We start from the raw sequence: 13565 nt of genomic DNA, 5'->3' as shown, positions 1-13565 counted from the left end.
CCTCCTAGCTCCGCCCTCCTAGCTCCGCCCTCCTAGCTCCGCCTTCCTCCGGGTTGCTGCAGGAAAGCTGCTCCTCCTTCAGCCGGTGCTTCATCTGAAACTCAGCAATGGTTCCTCTTTAACTTGGAGCCCCTCCTAAGGTCTCTGTACAGCCCCGAGGAAAGACATCAGGGTTAACATTGTGTATGAAATATGTTGTATTTTTGTGAAAATGTAGTCATTTTCCTGCCGTTCATTTAAATGCCTTTTTGCGGTAGGAAGGGAAATACTGGCGCATCAGCTCCAACAATAGTTTTCCACCGCGCTAGAGGAATTATACCTCATTAAAACACTATTTTGCATTTCGAGTTTATTTCACTCATGGTTGGAGTGAAATAAACTCCATGAAAACTCAGAGAGTTAAAACTGTTCATTCTTCCGATAGGGAAGAAGCAGATACCCGAAATGAACTTCATTTTGAAATAGAAGAAAATACAATATACAACTTTATTTTCTTTAAAAAAAATTACATATATATTTTATAAAAAGTTCCATCGAATCAGTAATGTTGAAACAAAATGTTCCAAGCATCGATTAAGTTTCACTTTTGCTCTTTGGTATATGTTTTGTTTCTGACATTAACTAACATGCCTAATCCCTGGGCGGGACTGGAGGAGGCAGAATTTCTCTGGGTGCGTCGTTCTGAAACTCTTCTCTCAAACCGACTTTTTGTCTGCACTCTGAACGTCTCCCTCTGACCACAGGGACAGTTTTTCGTGCTCTGAATCATGGATCTTGGGTGTGTCCCCAGACTTGTGTCTCTCAGCCTCGCTCTGCTGTTTTCTGCCTCTGCTGAAGGTGAGTTGTGAAGCTCAGCAGGTCGAGTTTTTTACAGTTCCTTTGTTCTGGCTCTGCTCCCAGCAGAAACATTTTCTCAGTGACATAACTTATTATTGACAGGCAGCGATGATGTTTACCTGAACATCGATGTGGTATTTTCCCTTTGGGTTAACCAAACTGAGATGTAATTAAAAACATAGTGAAATTTCAGTATGTTTAATAGTTAAGTGAATAGTTAAATGTATATTGTTTCATTACTTGAGCAAATACATATTTTGTTTACTTAAAGTATACTTTTATTTAATATATTTATTAAAAGTGTATTTTGGTCCAATTATGTTTAAGTATTTTTTTCACATGGGTTTTGGAGAGAATATGAATGAAGCATGAATTGTTAAATCATCACTGACTGATCACCTCTTTCCCCAAATCTTCAGAATTTAAATACAGAATTATAAAGAAAATCTTGTTGGTTTATTGTGTATTTTTAAGAAACTTCTTTTGAACTATTTTTCTGACTGTTTCACAAAGTCTTCTTAGAAAAGGCAAAGAGGATGCAAATAAATTTAAAAAAGAGTCCATATTAAACTGTTCTGGTATTTAATGTGTTTATTGGAGGTTATTAACAGATGTGTGTTTTAAACTGAAATCCTTCATGAGAGTCCAGGTGTAAAATGCACCATCACCACAATGCAGTCTGTTTTTCTGTTTCTGGGAGGCAACAGTTTGTTACTGACTCGACTTTAGAAAATGTCTTCTACAAGCTGAAACTATAAAAGTTCTTTATTAGCTTCTTCTGAAAGGATCAACTACATTTAATGTCCAGAATGATGGAAGTTTCACCTTTGTTCCTGTTAATCCTCTCTGCTCTGTGTTGTTTTCTCTCCTGCAGGTCAGACCTTCACTGCTGCAGTTGGACAGAATGTTACTCTGCCATGTGAAGCCAAGAACTACAGGCCTTTTGAAGTTGTGGAGTGGAGCAGAGATGAGGCAGGGTTAAAATATGTTCTCATCTTTGACAAAGCCAACCCAAATCTGGAAGTCCCAGAACAAAGCTACAAGGATCGAGTTGATCTGGTGAACATGAAGGAAGGAGACGTGTCTCTGAAGCTGAACAACGTGAAACCTGAGGACAGTGGAAGATATCAGTGTTATGTTGTGAGAGAAACAAACCGTAAAAAGAGAGACATTCAACCAGTCAACACTGTCTACCTGCAAGTTCCTCCAGGTGAGTGTTTGTCTCTGGATCAGAACCAGCAGCTTCCTGGTTCTGATCCAGATCAGATGATGATGATTTTCAGTGGGATCAGACTAACTCCTGGTTCTGTTCTGCAGGTCGAGGACACATTGGACTGGTTCTGATGGTGGTTGCTGTGTTTGCTATGTTTGCTATGGTTGCTGTGTTTGTGTGGAAGAAGAGATCTGTCTCTCCTCCCCAGGATGAAACTGTAGATCCTCTTCAGGCCTGACTACCAGCTGTATACATCAGTAGAACATGTTATTGTGCTTCACTCTGCTTCCAACGATATAACCCAGCCATTAGGGCAACAAGACCGTACATTCCTAATGCCGGTCCCAAGCCCGGGAAAATGGGGAGGGTTAGTGAGGAAGGTTCTGCAACTATTAATTATGTTTCAGTTAAAACATTTCCAAGAGAAAACCTTCCCTCTGTTTCTCTGGCATATTTACAGTAACATTTGCTGATGTTAACGATGTTATGTCTTATCATGTTGGATTTTGTTTGTCACCAGGACAAAAACAAGCTCACTAACTCCTGCATAGAAACTGCTGACAGCTGAATCACATGACGGACCAGGGCTAATCAGGAAAGTTCCTGTGGTGTTTTTATTCTCTGACAAATTTGCATGATTAGAATTAATGACGAGAAAAGAAAAGCGAGTTGATCAAAGATAAAAATATTCATGCTCATTTAGTCAAATGTAGACATTTCTCTATTTACATATGAGCTGTTTCTCTTCAGTCCTGTGATCAACTGCTGTGTGTTTCTAGATTAGATGATGACAGCTGGTTAACTTTATGCATGGGTTAGGGTTAGAGTGAATCATGTTGTTGTTGACAGTGTCTGTGTGTGTCAGAGTCCAGCTAAATAGTACAAACACCAAATGTTTTCAGTCAATGTTATGTGTAGTTCACTTCCAGTCAGCAGTAAACTATAAAGATTATAGTGCAGAAGTTAATGTGTTGATTAGAGGCTCTGCAGGTGTGCAGGTGTGTGCATGTGTGTGTGTGTGTGTGTGTGTGTGTGTGTGTGTGTGTGTGTGTGTGTGTGTGTGTGTGTGTGTGTGTGTGTGCAGTAAAGGTTGTGCAAGTTTTATCAAGTCTGACAGGAATGAATGTGAAAGACTTTAAGATAATCAGATTCCAGTCATGTTTGTTTCTAACAGCTTCCTCCTTTTTCCAGTAACTGAAGTTTATTATAAAGACAGAAAGTAAAGATGAACCTTCTGCTCATAAAGTTTGAGCTTTTAATGGTCAGGAAGAGAGATAATAGATATTCTGAGGAACAGAATCTGTGGGTTAGAAACATTTGCAGCTTCATGTAAATGATTTTAATCCATCGTTTGCATGATGGAGTCTGAACTACAGAGCAGCCATTTTGAATGTTAGCTATAAAAACTGTCTGAGATGGAAGAATCACATGAAAACATGGATTTTAGAAGAAATTACAGATTCCTAAGTGTTCCTATGTGATGAACTGATGAAATATTTGATGTTTTAACTCAGTTTAATTGTTTCATGTCAGAAGAGGATCTTCAGAGACAGAACCTGTTAGCATCAGCCCAACATCTCTAAAATCATTTTCCTGTCATTGTTCTGACTCTGCAGACAGTTTGCAGAACCTGAAACATCAACCCTGGACTTTTGTTAGATTTGATCATTTATCAAACAGAACCCAGAGGGTTCAACTTCTTCTACTCTCATTACTTTAAATGGTGTACCGCAAGGCTCGGTTCTGGGTCCGCTTTTATTTTCTATTTATATCAGTAACTTGTGTGACAATCTGTCAAATGCTTTTTTATCATTTTTATGCAGACAATTTAATAATATACTGCTTTATACTGCTTTTCTGCAGTCGAACTGAAAGAGGGAAGCAGGTAATCAGTGTGTTGGCCGCCACAGCGTGGAATCAGTAGCAGATTAAGATGTTAAATAATCTCACTGGACTAATTTCAAACAGTTCTTAAAGAAAGGCAACAAGATTCCATGACACAGTGTCATTGTTTTTAAATTGTTCTTATGGTTTATACTTGTGTTTATGTATTACTTGTTTTTTCTTGTAACCAGGTTGTTATATATTGCAAATACATAACAACGGGGATTACCTGCTTAAATAAAGGAAATGAAAAAATTTAGTAATTTCAGCTCTTCATTTAATCCTGCATAAAAACACCACAGATTTAAATAAGTTTGTATTTAATGAGAACAGCTACAGTTAATCTAACAAGGTTTTTGTGAACTATTTATTTTCTTTTAATAACTTGAATAATGTTTGCAGCTAAACTAAAATGAGGAAGCAGGCTTCAGTAAATATAGCTTTCGTTTCTCAGGAAACAGACGGCTTCTCAGAAACGCCTCACCCTGTTCCAGTAACTCAAATGTCAACAGAACCTGATCCTCCCACTGGGTTCGGCTGGCTGGTGGAAAATTACCAGAGCTCAGCCCAACACGTGACTCTGATGTAAGACAAGAACCAGATTATTGTTGCTGCTTCTGTTTCTATAGGAAATGATTAAATGAGCCACTTTTCTAGTTTTAACAGATTAAAAATAAACCTGCAACGGATCAGAACCAAGAGAAACAAGCAGCAAACTTTGTACTGAAGCTGTTTCTTTTCTAATGTGAATCATTAGCAGTTATTTTAAACTCAGTCTGCAGCTCTTCCTGTTTCTCATAGTGAGACTGAATCTGTCTGGAGCCACAGAACAGAAAAATAAAACATGGACATAGATATTCTGAGTAAACTCTGGTTTTATTTTCTCCTCAACGTGTTTCAGCGTTTTTATAGCAGATCAAGTTTCATGCAGGATTTGTTGGTTGTTCTTTGTTTTGTCAGAACTTCTCCTTTAATGAGAATGAGGAAGTCTTTTCAAACGAAAACAACTCCATATATGACAGCATAAAGAAAGACCCTGTTGCATGCTGGGAAAAACCCTGACTCAGAATAATGTGGGGCTTTTATGCTGCGTATTTATTTCCTTTTCATATATTTTCTGTCTGAATCATTGCTGAGGACTGAAGGTTACAATTCTGACTCAAACTTTCTGTGAAACTGATATTTTACCATCATACAGGCTCTGAGCAGCAGATCAGTTTAATCTGTAATCTGATCCTCATGCTTTGAATTTCAAATGAAATGGAAAAACACTGGGCGGGTCGGGTCGTTACCGTGGCGCCTCACCTGCTGCTGTCTGGTAAACAAAGAAATTATTCTAGTAGAGAGTCATCAGTCATCAGTCAGATCAGTTTCTGTTTACAGTTTAAACTTACCACACCTAGTTATGTCAGCTATGAGGACAAACATGATGGGTGGACATCCATTCATCCATCCATCCATCCATCCGTCATGTCTGTTCTCCTGCAGACGGTCCAAGACTCTGACTGGATGTTGTGGTAATAAATCTGAACATTAATAATTCAGAAAAATCCTCCAGTTTTCTGCTCATGATCAGTTTTAAAGGTTTTATTTTCCAGGTTGAATTAAAATGTGGTTTTTCTGCTCAGCAGGTGGTTTGTCTCCCCCTGCTGGATGTTTTCTGTCAATAATCCTGAAGGTGAAAAGAGAGGCTGATGACGTCACAGTGTACATCAGCTGGAAAACTGCAGGTTCTGGAGGAACCAGTCTGATCCCAGTAACGATCAGAACCTTTTGTGCTTCAGAACCAGAACCAGAGAATATTATCTACATATTATATAAAATAATAATATGTATTTATAAAATGTTCAGATTCTCCAGAGGAATAAATTCTCCCTCTGGTCTTTCTCAGGTTTTTCTTTAAAGTCTGTCTGAAAGGTCAACTTGACCCAACATGGAGTCACTTTGCTGATCTGATCCAGTTTGATGCTGAAGCTCCAACGTCTCTGATGTCCAACAGGAAACAAACCAGTCAGGTTACTGGTCTCTACTGGGACCAGACAGGCTGAGCTTTAATGAGGCATCATGGGTAAAACATGAGGCATCATGGGTAAAATGATACTTTAACTAGTTTAAACTTTAACTGATGAAAAGCAGTTTCTGGTTTCATAAAAATAAATGTTTTGATAAAACACAGTGAACCTGGAACAAATCATCAGATTTTTATTACACAACAGGAAAACATTTCCCAGTAAAGTTCCCAGTTCTGGAGAAATGAAACTTTTCTCTGCTGCTCCAGAACCAGGAATCACTTTTATAACATCACATAAATATTAATCCATCTTCAAACATCTTTAAGCTGAGATCCTGAGATTATAAGAGTTAATCTCTGAGGTTATAAATCTGCTGCTGAGCCTCTTCTGAGTTCAGCTGTTAAAGTGAAAAATCTCCATTGTTCCTTTTTATTATTATTATTTTTTTCTTTTTCTTTTTCTTTTTTTCAAAGAACTTTATTTAAATGAAATTAGTACACATCAAAACAGCATAATGAAACATACAACATTCAAGCAATACAACCAGGGGTGAGTAGATAAGAACATGCAAAGACGTACATATCGAAATTGTCCTTTGACCCTTTACATTTGTAGAGTCTGTTATTGATTTAAATCTCCATTGTTCCTGTTAAACTTCAGTTTTTCTTCCTCTTTCTGACTGAGAGGGTCAAAGGTCAACATTAATTCAGATTCAGTCACATCAACAGGAACCAGGAAGCCACCATCATGACGTTCCCAGAACTTCCAGCATCATTTTATGTTGGATCAGTTAAAGTTCTGGGACTTTGTCCCGGTTCTGACCGTCATCAGAGGAGCTGAGGATTCTGGAACAAACCCAAACTCTGAGGCAGATGTGACCAGATGTTTTAGAACTCATGAAAACAAAAAGACTGTTTCTCTCTTTATCATATCTCTTCCTCCAGGTAGAGTTAGTTACTATAGAGCAAACAGCGCCACTTGCTGGACAAACACAGACATGATGATCCAATGAAGAGGATCATGGTTCTGCTCAGAAAGTTTACTTATTAAAAACGTTTCATCAAGTTCAGTCGGTTTAAAAAGGTTTCTAAGATCAGAAACATTTCAGTTCTGATCATAGAAACATCAGCAGATAAAAGATTCAGATTAAATACAACATTTCCAAAAATTATGATTTACAGTCAATTTGTGTAACCCTGGATTACAAGGGTTCTGTTTGTTTTGTTTTTATTGTTTTGTTTTGTTTTTATTTGATTTGATTCATCTTCCAAATTTAATTTAAAATGTACTAGATTTAGTCTCTCAATATTAAACCGATATAAATCAATATTAAACCAATATTAAACCAATATAAATCAATCTTAAACCATCAGGAAAGTCAAAGTTTCTCTGTTTCTGAGAACATGAAGTTTCCCAACAATAAAAACAGTTTTAATATCTGGACTGTAAATGTCAGATTGACCCCAACTGGAGGTCAAAGTGTAAATCATGGCGGCCTGAGGGTTTCCTGAGGAACAGCGCCCCCTGTGGACAAACACAAACCTTCATCTCCAAAGGAAAGTTTGGTTTTTAGAAAGTATCTCAACAAAGATGATTTTATTATATAACATAATAAAAACTTTATTTTCCACTGCAGTTATTGATTTATTAGATAATTTAATAAATAAACTGACTGTAAACCTGAAGAACAGCAGGAGGAATTAAAGCTGATCATGTAAAATCAAATCTTTTAACTTCTCTACTTCATGTCAGAAGGTCTCAGCTGCACTGTGTGATATTTTCCTCCATCTTGTTTCAGAGTGAAACCTGATGAAAAGCCTCTCAGGAAGAGGGAGGGTTTTACTCTGTGGTTCTGACAGAACCTGATGAAAACAGTCAGATCTGAAAGAGCCGCCATGAAGGAAACATCTGTCCTGATTCTGCTCAGTGAGTACAGACTCTGTTCATCTGCTGCTGGTTCAATCAGTGAAACACTGAGAGACGAGCTGAGGGAGTTTAGACCTCTGGAGGTTAATTCACAGGATCAGACATCAAGTTCAGTCGGATTTAAAAAGGTTTCTAAATGTTCTCTGTAGTTTCCTCTTTTAATTTGTTCCTGTTTGTGTGAATCTGAAGCTTAAATCTGTCAAAGTTTTGATGAATTTGCTCTTCATGTCAGACATGCAGCATGTTGTAGTTTGCATCCTAACAGCCGTTGGAGCAACATGAAGCTGCAGCAGCTCTGATGACGACCAGTGGAGCTGCAGCAGCTCTGATGACGACCAGGGAAGCTGCAGCAGCTCTGATGACGACCAGTGGAGCTGCAGCAGCTCTGATGACGACCAGTGGAGCTGCAGCAGCTCTGATGACGATCAGGGAAGCTGCAGCAGCAGAGAAATGACTGCATCCTCTCATCCCTCCTTCCTGCTGCTGGAACAAGCCTCCATGTCAAGAACTGATAGTTAACCAGAGAGTTTAAACTCAGTCTGAGAGCCTAATAATGACCTCAGAGATTATAAATACACCCTCCTGTCAAAACTTTATGACCGGTTATGAATATGAATATGAGGGGAGGGTGTGAAGGAGTTTATAATGAATTTGACTCGTCTGTCCTCTCTGGTTGGTAGTTTGATGTCATTAGACAGAACGGATGTTGTTGGTTTATAACTTCTTCCTCTTCCCGTTTCTGAAGGATTTTTTTATTGAATAAAAGAATAAAATATAAAAAACAGTTTAACTTCTTATTTTATTTGATGTATTTTTAAAGTACTGTAGTTTAAACCAGCCTCTGTTGTCTCTCTAGTAGTGCTGTGGTTTGGAGTTTCACTGTTAGAAATAGAAATACGGTTACTGAATTCACACTCTACTTGTAGCATTTCTACACAACAGATCATGAATGGAGCTCAATGATTTTATCCTCTTACTGAGGATCAGGACCATCTTCATCTCTACCTCTCATATATAAAATCCCAACATCTGTGGATTCGGACCTTACAGAACATAATTCTGACGAGCCGAGTTCAACCTGTGATCCACTCGCTCCAGTGACTTTATCATCCAGTGGATGTTCATGAATGGATCATCTGTTCCATGCCAGACCGTCTCCATCTTTAAGTTCCCCCGTCCAGAGGACGGTCCAGAAGAATCTACGTTCTGTGTGTGTCGGTCCAGAAGACGTCACTTCAGACAATGAGACAGAACTCTGGAGTCACACGGGTTCTGGGATCTATTGGGTTTTTAAATATGAAACAGGGGAACTTTACCGGTACCAACTGGATAAAGATGAAGAACTAAAGTTTTGACAGGAGGGTGAACTTATAACCTCTGACCTCTGATCTAATCGCACTGATACCAAATCAGCTGCCTGTCAGTCTGACTGGACAAACCACAGACATCTGAAAAATTAAAGAGTTTGTTTTCATTGACAGGAGTTACAGTTCATAAAATCATCTTTGATTGTAGATCAACAGCTGGGCTGGTTTACAGATTCTGTTCATGAAACTAATGAACAGAATCTGAGACAAAGTTCAGCCCTGATGGAGACCAACACTCACCAGAAACAAGAATTTATATAAGATATATTTTATATTTAGTTATTCAAAATGATTCTTTCTTCTCTCTTTAGTTCTGACCTCAGTGCTCTGCTGCACAGAAACAGGTTGGTTCATTTATATATAAGAACTCTAAACATTTAAAACCTCACACTGTTTTACACAAAAACACAAAAACATTTTGTTTCATGGTGAGACTTGTTTTATTCAAAATGAAAAACAGCAGATTTTCCTTCCAGTTGCTGCTCTGACTGTGAATCCCAGCAGATCTCAGTTCTTCACGAGAGAATCAGTGACTCTGATCTGTGAGGATGAAAACAGATCTGATGGATGGACTGTGAGGAGAAACTCAACCAGAGGAACCAGGACTGAGTGTGGAGATGGATGGGGAGAAGCTGATGGTTCTACCTGTGAAATCAGCTACTTGTTCACATTAGACTCTGGTGTGTACTGGTGTGAGTCCAGGTCTGGATCCTCCAGCAGCAGCAGCAGCAGCAGCAGCAGCAGCAGCAGCAGCAGCAGCAGCAGCAGCATCCAGCTCTCTGTCTCTGGTAAGATCAGACTGTGGAGTTAGTGTTGCTGAAGCTGTGTGGAAATGGATGAAATGCTGTAGTTTGTCTCTGTGTTGAGGTGGATCAGTGATCCTGCAGAGTCCTGTCCTCCCTGTGATGGAGGGAGATGACGTCACTCTGAGCTGCAGAGCAAGGAATCCAACCCACAACCTCCCAGCTGCTTTCTATAAAGATGGCTCCTTCATTGGTGATGGATCATCAGGTCACATGACCCTCCTCCATGTTTCCAGCTCTGATGAAGGCCTCTATAAATGTAACATCAGAGGTCATGGAGAGTCTCCATCCAGCAGGATCTCTGTCAAAGGTCAGAGGTCAGCAGCTTCTCTGTTTGCTTCAACCTTCATCAGGAGACAAGAAATCAATTATTACCTTTGATTCATTTCAGACAGAATCTCCTCCACTCCTCTATCCATCTCCTCCATCCCTCCATCCTCTTCTCCTCCTCCTGGTTCATCTTTTCCCACCATCACAGTCGTTGTTTCCATTTTTATTTTTATCTTCCTGGTTTTTCTCTCATTGATTCTTCTGGTTCTTCTGGTGAGACGATGTTCCTGCAGGAAACCTGAAGGTGAATTTTGAATATTGTTTTTTATCATTTTAACAGAGCTGCCGTTTAACCTTTTTTTATTTGCATGTTTTGTTTTAATGATTTAATAAAGTTACTCTGATGAGTTCTGCTGGTTCTTCTGTTTATTTCAGCTGAAGAAGGAAAAGATGGAGAAAAGGAAATTAAAGAACTGAAAACCTTCATTAACCAGCTGCAGCCAATCAGAAGCAGCAGAGGTAAAACTAGCAGGCTAACAGTTAACATGCTAACAGCTCTGTGGTTATTAATGCTAACAGTTAAAATGCTAACAGTTAACATGCTAACAGCTCTGTGGTTATTAATGCTAACAGTTAACAGGCTAACAGTTAACATGCTAACAGCTCTGTGGTTATTAAAGCTAGCAGGCTAACATGCTAACAGTTAACAGGCTAACAGCTCTGTGGTTATTAATGCTAACAGTTAAAATGCTTACAGTTAACATGCTAACAGCTCTGTGGTTATTAATGCTAACAGTTAACAGGCTAACAGTTAACATGCTAACAGTTAACAGGCTAACAGCTCTGTGGTTATTAAAGCTAGCAGGCTAACAGTTAACAGGCTAACAGTTAACATGCTAACAGTTAACAGGCTAACAGCTCTGAGTTCGTCCAGCTTCCTGTTATTGAAGGAAACATGCAGGTCAAACTGGTGCTGCTCCAGAGAACTGGGAGGTTTAAACTGGTTCCCAGTTGGACCAGCAGACATACGGAGCATCCAGCCTCCCTCAGGCTGTCTGCAGTTTGACCAGGAAGCTGATAACAAACGTCCTGCAGCTCTTCATGGATCTCTGAGTGTGTCAGAGCAGCACTAAGCTGACTGTTTGTGCTGCAGGAACCTCTACATGTGTCCTCTACTCAGCGCTGAGGACAGACGTCCATCAGGGACAGATCGTCTGCAGAGCCAGAGTGGCTCCGTCTTCAATCTGAGGTTTCTGGTCCAAATCTTCTCTTCCGGCTCCAGAGAACACCAGCAGAGTTCTGGAGCTGCTGTCCTGCTGCAGCAGCTCCAAACCTTCATCATCTGGTCCACAGTTTCTTTCTTCTTCCTTTTCCAGCATCTTAAGGAAACTGTGGTACAAAGATGTGAATCTGTTGCATTCCTTGTTCTTGTGCATGATTTTATAATACTGTCATGTTCCAAATAAATAATAAACAGGATGAAACCCACTGACCCGGTTCTGGTCCATCACGCCGACCCTCCCAGACTTTCTCTGCCAGGAGGTCAAAGGTCACAGCATCTTACTGGAGGGTTTAGAAACAATGATGAGTTTCTGCTGCCACTCATCACGTGACTCCATCAGCAGACTGACATGTTCATGCTGCCCCCTGGTGACAAGAACCGGGTACTACAGTCACAAAGTTCTAGCTTCAAGAGTGAAGGAGTTTCAATAAGTGATTATTAATCCCAGCTAATATTTCAACTTTGAGAGTATTTCATAGCTGCTGGTTGATCCTAAACTCACCTGATCAGGTTTAACACAAGAACATTTTAAGTGTTTCAGGCATTTAAACATAAACTCAGCAGATAATCCGGACATTTTCTGATTGATTCAACATTTTTAATATAACATTTACTGCTATTTGGTTCGGTCACATCATCGGTTCTGGTCATGGACCAGTGATGTGACTGTAAGCTGCTCTAAACCACAGATTACCTCTGAACCCAATCTGATCCATCCATCTTCTAACACCTTGACCTTAGTGGGGTCAGGAGGAGCTGGTGCCTCTCCAGCTAACGTTTTGGGTGAGAGGTGGGCCTGGAGGCGGGGGTCACCTGGAGGCGGGGTCACCTGGAGGCGGGGTCACCTGGAGGCGGGGTCACCTGGAGGCGGGGTCGCCTGGAGGCGGGGTCACCTGGAGGCGGGGTCACCTGGAGGCGGGGTCACCTGGAGGTGGGGTCACCTGGAGGCGGGGTCACCTGGACAGGTCACCAGTCTGTCGCAGCCCCAGACTCATCAAAAGAGAATTTTATAATTACTAAGAAACCTTGATGTTGAAACTGAAGGAGCTCCAAAGAGTCAGAACTCTTGATTAATGTTGAACTCGGAGGATCATCCACCAGGGGGAGACAAATCATCCACTGTTCCACCAACAGAAACTGTTTTTCTCAGAAGCTTTGGTTCATTTCTCACAACAGAAGTGAAATTCTCCATATTGTTCAATCTATAAATCATTGTGTCACTGATTCACACCTAAAATCAGCTTCCTGTTACTTTCAACAAGTTAAAAATGCTTTTGTGCATCATGCAAGTGATCATGTAGTCTCTGTATTTATCATGCTCTTTCAATTGTTTCATGGAGACCAAAATGTGTTTTACAGGTCTGTGTTGAAATATCTTGACCTTCTGGAGGTCACATTCTATGTTAACATTCAAAATGCTTTCTATACATTTGTATTAACCCTTTCTGCACTGATGGATCACAAGGGCTATTAACCTCTAGAACCTGACAGACCCACTGGTGGGTCCGTCAGGTTCTAGAGGTTAAATGTTTACAGAAATCCATCCTGACTGATGAATGTTTACAAGTGAGTTTCTCTGATGGAGGTAAATGTGTGACCCATTAGATGAACCAGTTTTCTGAAATAGATTGAAGGTTCATCAACTGGCAGGTTTATAGTCTATATAACAACGTGATGTTACATTTCTGATGATGAAGGACGAAGATTTGGACGAGTCAACAGGCAGAGAGAGGAAGAGGATGAGGATGAAGAGTCAGAAGAATCTGATTCTAGTTTCCATCAATCAGTTTTTCTCATTTGTTTTTCTGTCCTTTCCTTTAGTTATGATTTTCAGTAAAATCATAAATGTTCTTCTTGTTCAGTCTCTTATTATTCATCTCCCATAATTATAATTTACAACAAAAGTTATCAAAACTTTATCCATAGTTTACATCAGAACTTTCCTCCAGAACCAGTTTAATGTGACGGTTT

At 39.8% G+C, this 13565-nt stretch overlaps 2 protein-coding genes and 1 long non-coding RNA gene across 3 annotated transcripts; 2 read left to right on the top strand and 1 right to left on the bottom strand.

Moving 5' to 3' along the window:
* The first annotated feature begins 497 nt into the window (after nucleotides 1-497).
* Nucleotides 498-4193, top strand: LOC122820858 (sodium channel subunit beta-2-like). The gene is made up of 3 exons (XM_044098508.1): nucleotides 498-837; nucleotides 1712-2047; nucleotides 2155-4193. Exons 1-3 carry the CDS (start codon nucleotides 768-770, stop codon nucleotides 2286-2288), a joined length of 540 nt encoding a protein of 179 aa, XP_043954443.1. The 5' UTR covers nucleotides 498-767; the 3' UTR covers nucleotides 2289-4193.
* A 3559-nt stretch (nucleotides 4194-7752) lies between these two features.
* LOC122820827 (uncharacterized protein DDB_G0271670-like) lies at nucleotides 7753-11580 on the top strand. Its single transcript, XM_044098456.1, has 7 exons — nucleotides 7753-7872; nucleotides 9551-9583; nucleotides 9716-10027; nucleotides 10107-10352; nucleotides 10434-10616; nucleotides 10748-10831; nucleotides 11466-11580. The coding sequence occupies exons 1-7, from the start codon at nucleotides 7812-7814 to the stop codon at nucleotides 11558-11560; spliced, it is 1014 nt and encodes a 337-aa protein (XP_043954391.1). The 5' UTR covers nucleotides 7753-7811; the 3' UTR covers nucleotides 11561-11580.
* LOC122820871 lies at nucleotides 10476-11926 on the bottom strand. Its single transcript, XR_006368878.1, has 3 exons — nucleotides 11806-11926; nucleotides 11470-11701; nucleotides 10476-10599 (listed from the first exon to the last, which is right to left on the bottom strand). It is a non-coding gene; the product is annotated as an uncharacterized LOC122820871 (long non-coding RNA).
* Nucleotides 11927-13565: the final 1639 nt, after the last annotated feature.

Source organism: Gambusia affinis, linkage group LG18, assembly GCF_019740435.1.
Source record: "Gambusia affinis linkage group LG18, SWU_Gaff_1.0, whole genome shotgun sequence".
NCBI classification, from domain to species: domain Eukaryota; kingdom Metazoa; phylum Chordata; class Actinopteri; order Cyprinodontiformes; family Poeciliidae; genus Gambusia; species Gambusia affinis.
This window is presented reverse-complemented; position numbering and strand designations above follow the sequence as displayed.